At 41.9% G+C, this 15,746-nt stretch overlaps 1 protein-coding gene across 2 annotated transcripts in view; it reads left to right on the top strand.

Moving 5' to 3' along the window:
* LOC124802930 (juvenile hormone acid O-methyltransferase-like) overlaps window positions 1-13,462 on the top strand; it is a 40,100-nt gene extending 26,638 nt beyond the window's left edge. Inside the window, exons 4-6 of one of the 2 annotated variants that reach the window (XM_047264010.1) lie at window positions 3,945-4,077; window positions 7,663-7,810; window positions 11,853-13,462. In XM_047264010.1, the coding sequence (XP_047119966.1) occupies window positions 3,945-4,077; window positions 7,663-7,810; window positions 11,853-12,118 (547 nt within the window). In that variant the 3' untranslated portion in view covers window positions 12,119-13,462. Of the gene's footprint in view, window positions 1-3,944; window positions 4,078-7,662; window positions 7,811-11,849 lie in introns of both variants that reach the window. The other variant, XM_047264009.1, reaches the window with a different exon arrangement.
* Window positions 13,463-15,746: the final 2,284 nt, after the last annotated feature.

Here is a 15,746-nt window from a genome sequence, read left to right as displayed (position 1 = left end):
TCCTGAATGTCTGGGGTGTCGCATTCTCCTGCTGGAATTGCCCAAGTTGGTAGGAATGCACAATGAATATGAATGGATGCAGGCGATCAGGCAGGATGTTCACGTACGTGTCACATGTCAAAGTCATATCTAGACCTATCAGGGGTCCCATGTCACTCCAACTGCACACAACCAATACCATTACAGAACCTCCACTAGCTTGAACTGTCCCCTGCTGACATTCAGCGTCCATGGATTCATAAAGTTGTCTCCATACCCGTACACGTCCATCCGCTCGGTACAATTTGAAAAGATACTCGTCCGACCAGGCAACATGTTTCCAGTCATCAACAGTACAATGTCAGTGTTGACAGGCACAGGCGAGACGTAAAGCTTTGTGTCGTGCAGCCAGCAAGGTTATACGAGTGGGTCTTCGGCTCCGAAAGCCCATATCGATTATGTCATTGGTCCCGTTCTTGCAGGATCTTTTTCAGGCCACAACGCAGTCGGAGATTTGATGTTTTACAGGATTCCTGATTTCACGATACACCTGTGAAATGGTCGTACGGGAAAATCCCCACTTCATCGCTACCTTGGAGATTCTGTGTCCCATCGCTCGTGCGCGGACTATAACACCATGTTCAAACTCGCTCAAATGTTGATAACCTGCCATTGTAGTAACAGCAACCTATCTAACAGCTGCGCCAGACACTTGTCTTACATAGGCGTTGCCGAACGCAGCGCCGTATTCTGCCTGTTTACACATCTCTGTATTTGAATGCGCATACCTATACCAGCTTCTTTGGCGCCTCAGTGTATTTGACAGTTGCCGATGCATTTTGCTTGCAAGTAAATTATGTCTTAGGTAGTCAGAGACATTTTTGACAGAGATATTTTGCATTATGCAGACGTGCAATCTTAATTTTATTTATTGTTTTTTGTTTATTGTGTTGTGTTCATCCATGTTCTTTATCTATTATGTAAGTAAAGCCCAATGCCGACAACGTAGGATAACTACACATGATATTCATTTGCGTTTTCAGGGTTTTTGGATCTGCTACTTATCTTTTGAAGGTTAGTAATCATTCCACGAAAGGCAAAGGAAGCGAGGCAAAAACGACTATCTATACACCTCCGTGCGAGACGTAAAGTTTCTGTCTTGTCCTCACGGTCCTCCGCGAAATGTACGTTGGCGGCAGTAGAATCGCACTGCAGTCAGTTGCAAATGCCCATTCCTACATTTTCTCAATAGTATCTCCCAAAAAGAACTTCGTGTTCCATATGTCGACTGCCGTTTGAGTTCACGAAGCATCTCTGTAAAACATGTATGTTGATAGAATCTACCAGTAACTAATTTGGTATTGCGTTCCACAAATGATGCAAACCAGGTAACTAATGATTTCTCGTGCTCTGTTTGGAATTGGCGAACCTCACCACGCCAGCCAGTGATGCTGACCGTTACGCCACACGGCATACACCACATCTCGCCGTATTGCTCCCTCTCCCGGAGAAACAGCGACCTTCTTTTTCAAAAGCTCTCATTGAAGCCAACTGTCAATCTCCTAATGTACATCTTGTCATGGTCCTCTGTATGACGCATTCGCGAATCCTCGAGTTCTCGTCATGTTGTTACACAGTCTTCAATATGATGAGCGCGAAGGTAGCAGCTCCTGTCTAAGCTTGCCACCGTCCATTGGGTCTTCAGTTTTCTCGAACCTTCCATCGTCAACCTAGGCCTCTGGACTGTAATAGGGCTTCATACGAAGAACATGGATGACGTATCTGTGCTTTTGGCTTTTATGAAGGATCATAATTCTCGACTAAATATGCGACGTCCGACAGACGACGAAGGGTACGATACGGCCCAAAGTAGCGCTTTGCTAACATTTCCGATAGTCCTACTTCCCACAGAGGCGTAAAAATCCAAACCAGGTCTCTCGAGCTGTATCTCGCTTGGCCGGTGCTTGGCGTTATAGCGCTCGCGCTCGTTCTCTTGGGCGCCCAGGGTCGGTACACGAACAAGCTACCTTGTTCCTTTGGTGATATGTTTCATGTAGACATCGTGAGAAACGTCCTGCTCCTACGGGACCAATGTATCCATTGGAGCTTCGGCCTTGCAAGCAGGTAGAAATAACGGTGTAAAGCCTGTAGTGTCTTGCTTCGCCGTATTGTATGCGAATGTCACTATGTGCAGTATTGGATCCCAATCTCTATAATCCAAATTATTGTACATCAAGAACTTACCTGCCAGCATCTTATAAAGCGTTGTGTGAGAGCATTCGTCTGTGTATGGAGGACAGTTGCCGTTCTATCACTAAACTGACATGGCGCAATGTCATCCATAAAAGTTCCATTGTTTTTTAGATCAAAATAGTCTCCAAGTAGCCGAACATAACCATCTCCAGTCAGTGATCGGTTCAGTTGGACGAGATAACCCAGCCCATTCCACGTAAACACAGCCCACACCATTATGAAGACACGATCAACTAGCACAGTGCCTTGTTGACAACTTGGGTCCATGGCTTCGTGGGGTATTCGCCACTCCCGAACCCTAACACCAGCTCTTATTGACTGAAATCGGGACCCATGTGATGAGGCCACAGTTTTCCAGTCATCTATGGTCCAACCGATAAGGTCACGAGCCCAGGAGAGGCACTCCCGTCACACGTCAGCTGTCCTAGCCCATTAACCTCCAATTTTGCCGAACTGTCCTAACTGATACGTTCCTCGTACGTTCCATATTCATTTCGGCAGTTATTCCACGCAGTGTTGCTTGTCTGTTAACACTGACAACTTTCCACAGACACAGCTGGAAGTTTGAAAATTTGTGGTAAGTTCTGTGGGACCAAACTGTTAAGGTAATTGTTCCCTAGTCTTACACATTACTTAATCTTACTTTAACTAGCTTACGCTAATGACAACACACACACCCTTGCCCGAGGGAGGACTCGAACCTCCGACGGGGAGAGCCGCACGAACCGTGGGAAGACGCCCTAGACAGCACGACTACCCCCGCGCAGCAAACGCAGCTGCTCTCAAGCGTTAAGTGAAAGCTCTCGACCAATGTGTTGTTCGTGGTGAGAGGTAATGCTTGAAATTTGGTATTCTCGGAACACTCGTGACACTGTTAATCTCGTAATACTAAATTCCGTAATGATTTCCGATACAGAATGTCACAAGCGTGTAGCTCAAACTACCATTCCGCGTTCAGAATCTGTTGATTGCCATTGAGCGGCCGTAATCACGTAAGAAACCTTTTCACATGAATCACCTGAATACAAATGACAGCTCCACCAATCCATTGCCCTTTTACATCTTGTGTACAGGCTAGCGACACCAACGACTGTGCCACATTGCATACACCACAGCTCGCAGCAGTATCTACAAGTAATGGCAATACACATTCTAAAGACAATTTTAAATAGGAAACATTAAATTAAATTTTTCAAGATGAAAAAATGGTGCAGAGCATAAAAAACTACACACCCTCATCTATATAATGGAAGTAGTAGAATAATGAAAGTTTTCTGCGAACACGACATAATGATAAACATACCAAGACGTTTTCAGACAAGCAATAGCGTTTATGAAGATAAGAATCGAGGATGATTTGTCAAAAATTTCTTCATTTATCACCTACAACAGTACTCAAACAGAATCATGAGTGCTACAGCTGAATTATTTGTAGTGCTTTTTGATACTCATGTAGAGACGCCTCTGTGTTTCGTATTTTTGTAACCATCCAATAGTTCGTAAATTACTTTTCCTATGCATCAACAAAAAACAAACTTTGAGTGAACTACCTACACGCACTCCGTCACGGATATGCATACTTGCTCGTTTTCTGTCATTGCTGAAATGTCGAATTTCCACTGTAAAAATTCTATAATTTGTAGTCACATGCGAATGTAAACAGTTGTACATAAATTCTGAATTCTAAGACTACTGTGTACACGAATTGGCAGGCAGGCAGCTGAAAATCTACACCGGCTGCTGAAACCAGGCGGTGAAGTGGTCCTGACACTGCTGGCCCACTGCCCCATCTTCAGCGTGTACGAAGGACTGGCGCACAAACCCCAGTGGAAAGAGTACATGCAGGTAGGTACACAAGATCCAAAACAACCCGACTAAAACACTCCGTAATCCAGTTCGCACGTTTTCTGTGAAGCATTATTTGTAGCTACTATAAAGAGCAACTAGAAATGAGAAACAACATATGTTATTCAAAGCTTTCACAGCAAGACATATACATTTCTGTGTTGTCAATGACAACAAAAATAAAGTTTTACAACTAATCAGAATGACAATGCCACGTAGCTATCACACAATGGAGCTATGGTGTACATCAAAGTAGGAGTTACCACAACTTGTATGCTCATTGCCCGTAAACATGTTCCAAATGGTGCCCCGTGGTAACTGGATCACTGTCGTAGCCTCCTTCCACCACTTTCCTAGTTATAAAGTGCAGAGAAAAAAGAACATTTACAATGGGGTGACAGAAATCGTGGTCTAAAATCGTGTCTGATCTCCTTTTCCCCAGCATAGTGCAGAAACTCGATGTGGCATGAAATCAACAAGGCAATGGAAGTTCCCTGCACAAATATGGAGCCATGTTGCCTCCTTAGCCGCCCATAATTGCGAAAGTGTTGCCGGTGCAGGATTTTTTGCAATAATTACGTCCCATAAATGTTCAAAGGGATTTATAGTGAACGATCTGGGTGGCAAAATCATTCGATCGAGTTGTCCAGAGTGTTCTTCGAAGCAGTCGCGAACAGTTGAGGCCTGGTGACATGGTGCACTGTCATCCATAAAAATTACATCCTTCTTCGGGGAAAATTAGCCGAACATAACCTTTCCTTCTGATTATCGCTTCTGTTCGACCAGAGGACCCAGTCCGTTCCATGGAAACACAGCCTCCACTTTTGAAGTCACTATCAGTTTCCACAGTGCCTTTTTGCCCACTTGGGGTCTGCACCACAGTCGAACATTACCACCAGCTCTTACCAACTGAAATCGGGACTCATCTGAACAGCGCACAGCGCACGGTTGGTCAATCGTCTAGAGTCCAACTGATATGGTCACAATTCCAGAGGAGCGCTTCAGGCAATGTCGTTCTGTTAGTCAACGGACTCGCGTCGGTCGTCTGCTGCCATAGCCCATTAACCCCAAATTTCGCCACACCGTCGTAATGGATACGTCCGTCGTACTTCTCACATTTCGGAGGGTTATTCCACTCAGTGTTGTTTGTCTGTTATTCACTGACAACTCTACGCAAACGCCCATGCTCTCGGTCGTTACGTGGAGGCCGTGGGACAATGCAATGTTCGAGGTAAGAGGTAATAACCGAAGTTTAGTATTCTCGGCACATTCTTGGCACTGTGGATCTCGCAATATTGAATTTCTTAATGATTTCCGAAAAGGAACGTCCCACGCGTGTATCTCCAACCACCATTCCCCGTTCAAGGTCTGTTGTTGATTTCCGTCGTGCGGCCATAATCATGTAGGAAACCTTTCCACACGAATCACTTGAAGACAAATGACAGCTCGGCGCTGTAATGTCATAAAATAAAAATTATTTGTGACTCTTTTTCTTTGCTGTCAGTGTAATGTAACAGAATGAATATGAGCCGTGACTTATATAAAAAAGAAACACACATTAATGCAATGGCTCAGCATAAAAGAGAAATAACTAATGTAGAAATGTTATTAACAGTGTAATATTTTGTTTAATTTAGCCCGACGTGTATAAGCACTCAGAAAACTAGCTCAGTTCTCAGGGTAGTTACGTAATCGTCGATAGTTAATTGTCCTTTTCTTATTTAACCAACAATACAGACATTATTCCAGGCAAGTGAGAAGTCGTGTGCTTATTGCACCAGAGAATATTTGCCAAGTCTGTTCGATGTACACTACTACAATACGTAACTTAACCTCGTGGTTTGGTCTCAATTCCCCAATATAAGATAACAATAGTAGCATCTTCAAATGAAATCCTATAATGGAACTGGAATCCTGTGACCAGACCTTTTCTGCCTGCGATGTTATCTCGTTATATAAAGAAAATCTGTACGTAAAAGTGTTCAATTATTAGTAGCTGCCTCCGGTCTCGTGGGATCTGAAATAAAGTTAGTTGTCCTAACCGACGGCACGTCTCGTAGATGAGCTAAAAGAAAAATGTTAAAGATTTTTCTAAGATGGCGCCTAACAACGAAAATTCTTTGTTAATTCCCATATCTACGTAAGACAATCCAGGTATCAGACTACCAATTGATTGACAAAATAACCATTATATTTTTCGGGATTTAAGAACAACTTTCATTATCAGCTGGTACAGCAAGATGAGCTTTACACAAGAACGTCCTCTTAGGTCCGCATCCAAGCAGATAAGATAAGTGAAAGACAAAGGAAAGAGTTCATGCATATAAGCGCAAGAGTCCATGGAATAACATGTCCATTGTAGTTCTATCTCTTCTTCTTTGGCGTACTTGTCGATTATTTATAAAATTTATCGTGATATTTCGTTTACAGTACTGCCTTTTCATACTTTCTCTACGCTATACTACCGCCATCTGTATTTGTGCACATCACTGTCCCATGACTTTTGTCACCTCAGTGTATTCTATACTTCACCTCAAGAATTGAAAACAAGTGGAATGTGGCATCGACATCGGATGTTTCAAATTAATTGCGACGAACGTGTAGAGATGATATCTTACGTAATGGGGACCACAGAAGTTAAGTCCCATAGTGCTCAGAGCCATTTGAACCATTTTTTTGTTACAGATTTTCAACAATAATTAACTTTTAGAATGAATGCGTGTAAGCAAAGAAAGATATTTTAGAAACTCGGGCCACAGCCTTTCAGGTGATAAAGATGACTGGCTTAGGCAACACACACTGCATACGAATGCCACTGAGTGCCTCCGACCTGATGCCTTTCAGGGCATATGCAACACAACAGGAAACTTAACGTAGCCGAGGAACATCGTGACATGATCTGCTAGTCACAGAAGTTTGTTGTAGAGACTTTGAAATACTCCGTACGTTCCTTCATACAAGGTACCACTAACGCCACTTACTTCAGTGGTCCTGTCAGTGCAGACTGGGCACAAACGGTCATTTTCCAAGTCATGTTTCACATTGGACTGCATTTATGGCTGAGTACACGTTAGATAATATTGACATGAATGCCGCCAACCAATCACAGCGGACGAATGCCTGGCGTGATGTTACTGGGTCACTATTAGTCGTCTCAGCTGCCGGTAATTAATCATACTTTCAATAGTATCTCTACATCAATCGATATGTAGAGCTCAGAAAGTTACACATCGTTCTGGGCATTCCTGCAGCTGCAGAATTCTAGCAGAACGATACGAATGCGAAGTTCGGTATTTTCTCTGCACTGGAACCACTGCTCCTCCTCCTTCGACAGGTCCTTTCACCTCACTGTCGCCGGCTTTGTCTTTCCGCCAGATATCCACTCACTCGTGACTTCACACAGTAAATCACAAATGTGAATTCCGAAGACAGTGAGAAGTTATTTGGACTGCCAACATATTCTTCACTTTATTCTATCACCTGTACGCTGTCCCACCGTCCCATCACTAAGTAACGAGTGTCTGCATATAATATTGTGTTATTTGCTTACGTACGTATAGCAGAGTAACTCAGTTGGTGTAACAGGACGCAAGCCGCTTCATTTCGCCGTACCATCACAGCGAAGACCCGGCGCACGAGATGAATGAACTCCTGTGCCGCGCCGGGTTTCGAGTCACGCTCTGCACCCGGCAGCAACGATCCTTCACTTTTCCCGGCCACGGCGCCCTCATAGGTGAGTTACCGAAACTGAAGATAATCACTACATCTCAGAGTGTTGTTAACAACGTTCTGGAAGTACGAAGCTCCAGGTTAAGATGCTGCCCAATTATCAACAATGCTCTCATTGCAAGTTCCCAAGTAACATATTACTATTTTGTAATAATGCGCACTGCTTGTTATTAAAACTCCATTACCATGAAGGCACAATACAAACAAACGTCAATTTGTCGTGAACTGCACCAACTGTTTGGATACGCTACTGATTAGCTTTTCCTCCACTACATTCCCATCCGGCCGCTGTGACCGAGCGCTTCTAGGCGATTCAGTCTGGAACCGCGCGACCGCTACTGTCACAGGTTATCCAATGCACCTTTGTGCGTCAGTCTGGTGATTCGACTCGCGACCGCTAGGGTCGCAGGTTCGAATCCTGCCTCGGGCATGGATGTATGTGATGTGCTTAGGTTAGTTAGGTTTAAGTGGTTCTAAGTTCTAGGGGACTGATGACATCAGATGTTAAGTCCCATAGTGCTCACAGCCATTTGAACCATTTGAACTACATTCCCCCCACTATTTGAAAATAAGAGCATTCAGGAACTTTCAACACCCTTTAAACATCATTTCAAGCCTTTTCTAAACTTTTTCTACCTTACGTGCTTAATATCCAACATTTAACACGCTGTCTCATTTGTAAAGTAAACAGACGTTTGAAGCTGTCTTATGCAAGGGAGTTCAGTTCTTTAAAGAATCAAGGATTTACTGGTATCACTACATACTGCAATGTCTGTGTATAATAACACTATGGATGATGCTAAGTGGTATTTCCTACGCACAATTTTCTTTAGCACCTTTGATGCCAGGTTCCGTCTGTTGGTACATCCAAAAATATGTATGACTTGCGCCTTCCACTTCGCCGCAATGTAAAGGCAGAGATGCTTGTATTTTTACGCGCTGTTGGTGCTGTGCAAAGTGGCCCGGTTGAACTTCAACAGTGTCATGTGTAACTGCAAATTTCCATATACATGACAGCCTGTGCCACCTAGGCCGGACAGAAATCGTTATAATTCTGACGTGTTAAGGTTGGTCGTTTTATCCATTTTCAAGGTCTCCGTGGCATCATCTTTCAACAAGTTACTGCAAGATGGCCTGTTGCGCATGTTATCCTGGACAACATAGATACAGAGGTTCCCTGAACTGCATGTACTCATAATCAAAATTTAATCGTGGGTTGCCGAAGACTAACACGCCACAACTAACCAGGAACTACGACTGGTGAAATAAGGTATACGGTTGAAACAGCACGGAACGACGTACCCCTCTTTTTAATCAAAGCTTAGTTCGAATCAATACATACCTTCTACCCATTTTTGCTGCCAGTTGTGGAAGCTCTGTGTATTAAATTTCCACATTAAGCACGTAAGCGAGAAAAGATTTATAAAAGTATTAAGATTATTTCTAAAAGTTGTTGGAAGTCGATTTTCTCTCATGATCAAACACTGGATCAGTATATTCTGGGTAATTTGTGCTCCGTTTTAAGCAAAAGCTTGTTCTTCACGCATCTCAGTGCTGTGACCGTCATACATCCTGAACCGTGGACAACGATAAATACAGACCTGATCTTTTCCAAAAAACTCGCCAGACGTCTTTGACCAAACTATTTCACTGGAGCTATCACACACGATTGGAAAACTGTTCGTAATGGATGCCGAACAGTTAATCGCCTGTACAATAGTAGATGTTAGTGGCGACTGCATTTCTTGAAAAGAAAGAGAAATGGAAATGAATGTGGATGAAACCGTGGATTGCGAGCATAAAAGCTAGATGTATTCGCCAGAACTTCCTTTGCGAGCTACAGTGCGAGGATACAAAGAAAAACGAAATTTTTTTGAGAACACGCTAACAATCTTTTCAGTCTGCCCCCCACGAAAGTGGTCCCTCATATTTTCATGCACAATACTCATTTAAGAGACGCCACTTCTTAAGTTCATTATAATAATCGATGTTTTTGTAAAGCCTGCAGCTCTGTCATTTAGGATTTAAACAATGAAACGCCGCACCAGGTACCCACTTTTTTCTTGCTTAACACGACGCGTTTCCAGAATTTACTATTATCAAGAGTAAGTACTCATATAGGTATTTTATGGAGTGTTTGTACAGGGTGACAATTATTGAACTATATGAAATAAAATCGTCACGACTTCTGAACGGTTTGCGTTAGGATGTTCAGACTGCAGGCCGCGGGGCGTGATGGAAAATAGTGTGAGCATGTATGGTTTGGTTTAGTGACAAAACCCACTTTCTTTTGGACGGGTTCGTCAGTAAGCCAAATTTGCGCATTTGGGAAACCGATATTCCGCATTTCACGATCGAGAAGTCTCTTCACCCTCAACGGGTGACTGTGTGGTGTGCAGTGTCCAGTCAGGGAATAATCGGTGCGATATTCCTTGACGGCACGGTGACTACCGAACGGTACGTGAAGGTTTTGGAAGATGATTTCATCCCCATTATCCAAAAGTGTCGCTGATTTCGACAAGATGTGGTTCATGCGAGACGGAGCTCGACTCCATTGAAGTAGGAGAGTGTTTGACGTCCTGGAGGAGCACTTTGGGGACCGCATTCTGACTCCGAGGTACCCAGATGCCACTGGCATGGTCCTCGATTGGCCACCATATTCTCTGTATCTGAATACATGCAACTCCTTTTTGTGTACAATTATATTAAAGACAAGCAATAACCCCAAAACCATTGCTGAGGTCATGGACACCATCGATGTTCTGGCACTTCGTGGGTCAAGCAGAATTTCGCTATTCGTCTGCGCCACATCATAGCCAATGATGGCAGGCAAAGAATTTTTTTCTAAAGAAATTATGAACTTTGTAAGCGCTGGAGGACTTGCATTGAGCTTGGGGGAGATTATGTTGAAAAGTGATACAGCTTTGTACCACTTCTGCACAGTAAATAATATTTTAAAAAATATTGAAGGTTTTCATTTGACTCATCCTCGTATGTTTACAATAACCCCCACTAATAATTTTGTAGCTATTCTCATGGCCCTTTTCTGTTGTTCGCAAACACATGGAAACATTTCTGTACGTCTTTCTTGTTATGACAGCGTCAGACATTCACCTGGGGGTTGAAATTGGAAGTAATTTTTTCCAGAGTAAATCGGTTCCGCATTAACGCATTAGCATACCTACCAAGTATCGGTGCCATACGATAATTACAGCCCACATCGCACCTCCGTTAGTAGCTTTACTTTAATTATAAGCACCTAGTATGTATTGAGGCAAAACAGTTGTTACCTTTCCGTAGATTAGGAACAATCATTGGAATCAGTACTGCAAGGTTTGCATTTCAAAACCAATATAATATATAAATCCACGTCTCATCATTTTTAATATATGCAAAGTAATTAACAACTAGAATGATCTATTACTCTATGACAAACAAGCATTTACTGTTGGAGGCATTTAATCAACACATTTAAGTTTCGCCACATTCTCCAGTTCCATAACAATCTGCATGAAGGTTCCACTAACGTTTTGACTATTTGTCCACATGAATTAATCTCCAATCTTCTCGTTCTTGGAAGTCTTTTTTCGTATTCAGCTAACCGTCAACTATCCAGGCACTCTTTTAACTTGCCGCAAGGATTAAAGAGATGGGCCGTAGCCAGATTACTTCAGTGTTTGCACTTTATCTTAAAATTTAAATGACGATTTGTACACCTTAAAAGTAATGTTTCTAAAACAATTTAAAAACATGTACAATGCTCAAGGCTGCTTAGGGAACTAGGACACCAGATTTTCTATTGTGAAACAGCCTGATTGTCTTAACTGGTTTGTTACTCCTTGATAATTCGGTTCTTATAAAAAGTTGTAGAACGTGAATAAAAGATTAAAGCAGGTATAAATGTCTATCGCCTTAAATTATGAGGGCCACATAACTAACACGAAACCCAGAGAAACAGGTTTGAATTAGCTACTAGTCTTTCTTTACTCTGACGTTTGGTACTTGCCTCTGTTTCAAAAACAACTCTTTTTTGTTCCACATAGAAGCCGTGACAGCCGTGAACCCGTTTGTGGAGCGCTTGCCAGAAACGCTGCAGCAAGAGTTCCTAGAAGACTGCATGAGAGAAGTTCTGCGACAAAAGCTCGTGTCGATAGAAGACGATGCTGACAGCAACAACAATAGCAACGGCAGTAACAAGAGCGGAAACAACGCAGTCGACGCCAACAGCAAGAAGTTCACCACACGCTATAGCGTGCTCACTGTCGTGGCAACGAAGGCTGCAGCACAGAACGGAGTTCGAACTGTACGTTGACTAGGCCGGAGAACACAACAGTAAGCGGTATCTGCAGCCATCACGAGTAGAATGTGGTAGTTGCGGCTGGATGTTCGTAGATGTCCCGCCAAGTTCTTCCCCGTAGTCCTGAGTACGCTACGGCAGTCGGAGAATAGTACCACAGGTTATTTCACCACCTAATCCTGTAGGCAATTTCCTGTGTCTCCGTGGTCTGCAAAGGACCAACCTCATGGTACTTGAGATGAGTAAAGCACCTTGGATAGGAAAGTTCTCGTCAGGTGTAGAAACCGCGACAGGATTGTCTTTCATAGATCTGTGTAGCTAATGATAATTAATTAACATTCACTAGCACATCTTAAGAGAGGCACTGAAGATTAAATAAACAAAGTTAATAGCGCATGGACACTCCTATACTCCTACACTGCGACCCCATGTGCAATTCATACATTTTCCAAACTGTGTACCTATAACACTTCTACCAAATCATCTCTCAAAAAAACCATTTCTTTTTCAGTAAGAAAACTGTAATGAAGATATTCATCATTATTATTCTTCCATATTTTGGAGTGCAAGTGGCCTTTTGGATTCCGATACAGTGTCAAGCTCTATGTTAAGCATAGTTTATGCAGACATGCACAGTTTATAAAGATACGCACGACATAAACACATCGTAATGTTGATAGCGAATTAGGGTTTCAGACAGAGAGTACAAGTTTTCGAGACTGGAGGTGGCATGATGGGAACAAAATGTGACTGTTGACACATGAATAAATTAACAGAATCTCTTACGACATCAAGAATGGATGGTGTAGTATAATCATTTATAGTTTTCCTGTGATCAGTCTTCTCTGTATGATTGTCTGATGACTACATAGTCACATGTATACCTTTTTCCCAGTACATGTTATTGATCACAATAAATATTCTAACGCAGGGATACTTAACCTTTTTTGCCTACCACCCACTTCTGTTTGTCTGTCACTGGTAAAACTTCGTAACTGCCCCCCAGTTGGACAGTAATTGTTTTTTATAAAGCAGGGAAGTAACTTTACTTACAAAATTTATAAAGATGACTTATAGCAAGTTAAATCATATAATAATAACTACGTACCAAATATTTTGTGTCAAAGTTTTATGAAGACTTAATGAAAATTTTTTAAAACCCCTACTGTCAACCGCCCACCATGAAAGCTGAAATGGCCAGTAGCTGGCGGTAGGTATCAGGTTGACTACCACTGCTCTAACGCTTGGAAGAGATTGTCCTAAGAAGAGTACTTACAGCTTAAAGCTCCTACTACATCTACCACGTTAATTCAGTTCGGAGTACAAAACCAGAGTAAATAATTAATGACGTTTATTTCCAGATGAACCACGAATATTATAGTAAGAAGCTGCAAGGATTGTTTTCCCACAAAAATTAAATAAACGAAGTGTAAACAAAGGCTGGCACTGGAAGACAAAAAAAATCATCTTCATTAAGTAACATTAAAATACAAATTATTGTCAGTGAGAGGAAACACTCTTGAAAATAAACAGATGTACTGGCTCGCAACATAACACGAAAAGTAATTATCACTCAGTTATTCTAACTGAAAGGTCTCATGTTACACCACAACATTCAATAGACAGTAACATCTCCGCTCAAATACAGACACATATCTCTGCCAGAGCTGCAGAAACATGGCAACTCTTGCACAAGTAAAACGCATTCCGTGACCTGCTGACAAATTGGCACACTACAGTTACAATATGTGAGGGCGTCGCATTGTTGCCGCACAGTGCATAAGACTTTGGTTGCATTCAAAAAGGGCGAAGTTCAAGTCCTTTCCCCTCATCCAGATTTAGATGTTCCCTGCCAGCCTTCAGTTTCCCTAAGATGAATTTGCGGCTTGTCCCTTTGGAAATGAAATTTTCCATTTTGTTTTTCATCGTTGTCCATTCAAAGCTTAAACTTTACAATAACCTCGTCGTAGTCAGACGTTAGACCTAACCATATTTACTGACAAACAGCTCGCTCTCTAGTCAGAATCAATACTTCTTTTCAAGGTTACTGCTTTCTATTTGTTATCATTAATGTAGAAAAGTGAAACTGTTTCAACCGCAGAACTGATTGGCATAGAAGCTAAGTTCCATTAAATACACAAAGGTTTCACTTGTATGTGTTAGTTTTTTTTTTTATATATATATATATATATATATATATATATATATATATATATATATATATAGTCAGGTCTTCGATCACCAGACAAGCACATGTGAAATTTACGATTCGTGGAAATGTCTTCTAGCAACAAATACTCAGAAACAAACAGCAATATTGGAAGATGTGGCTATTAGAATCATATTTATTTTATAACTTTTTAGTTTTATATTAAGTAAGTGTGAAAAATTCCGTAAGTGCACATACACAAATAGACAATCCTCCACGTCTGCGTAGCTCACATGTTCATACCTATTTAAACAGGACTGGTTTCTTACAACAGTCCTTTTCTGAAAAAGACGTTCTTTTTTTTCATCTTTAGAGGATCGAAACGGATATACATACAAGCTGTATTTACTTCTGTTCTTCTACGCGATTCTTTATGTAAAAAGCTACATGGGCCGGCCGGTGTGGCCGTGCGGTTCTAGGCGCTTCAGTTTGGAACCGCGAGACCGCTACGGTCGCAGGTTCGAATCCTGCCTCGGGCATGGATGTGTGTGACGTCCTTAGGTTAGTTAGGTTTAAGTAGTTCTGAGTTCTAGGGGACTGATGATCTCAGATGTTAAGTCCCATAGTGCTCAGAGCCATTTGAACCATTTTGAAAGCTACATGAAAGATCGCCTAGAAGTACAGCCATCCATTTCTGTAAAAATCATTTAATGTGTTATAATACAGAAATTAAAAGGTCGAAATGCAGTAGTAGTCGTTACTGCTCCATTTATTCAGGACTGCGTTGTACGAGCAACATTATCATTTAAAGATGCAATCATGAAATGGCCATTTTCAGTCACCTGCTCAGCAACTAGACAATGAAAATTGCGTTATTCTTTCTGTGGTAGCTAAATGTCAAAAGTATATGTTCCATATACGTCTACATTACGAAGTTGTATGGCAATTTGCGACCTTAATGTACTACCAAAGATCAATAAAAGAAGCAGAATATAAAAAGACTTTTGTAACCACTCACATTTTGTCATTTCTTACAGTAGTGAAGGGTAATTGTCATAAACTTTGTTTGTGTTACGGATTCCCAGTAATCACTATTCCAAATATCTCTACCCAGCTACATCACTGCTACAGCCTCTCCTCAATAACACTTGAGTTGTCCGCACCTCGTGGTCGTGCGGTAGCGTTCTCGCTTCCCACGCCCGGGTTGCCGGGTTAGATTCCCGGCGGGGTCAGCGATTTTCTCTGCCTCGTGATGACTGGGTGTTGTGTGATGTCCTTAGGTTAGTTAGGTTTAAGTAGTTGTAAGTTCTAGGGCACTGATGACCATAGATGTTAAGTCCCATAGTGCTCAGAGCCATTTGAACCATTTGAACACTTGAGTTTATGTCACGTCCTTCTGCCTTATAAACACTCAGTTATGGAATAACATGTGCGTACTATCATATAAGCTATGTTTTTCCTAGTTTCAAAAATAAAGTGACGGCTTTCCTTTTG

The sequence above is a fragment of the Schistocerca piceifrons genome, chromosome 6 (genome assembly GCF_021461385.2).
Source record: "Schistocerca piceifrons isolate TAMUIC-IGC-003096 chromosome 6, iqSchPice1.1, whole genome shotgun sequence".
Taxonomy (NCBI): Eukaryota; Metazoa; Arthropoda; class Insecta; order Orthoptera; family Acrididae; genus Schistocerca; species Schistocerca piceifrons.
Note: the sequence above shows the minus strand (reverse complement) of the source record. Positions and strands in the feature narration are given on the sequence as shown.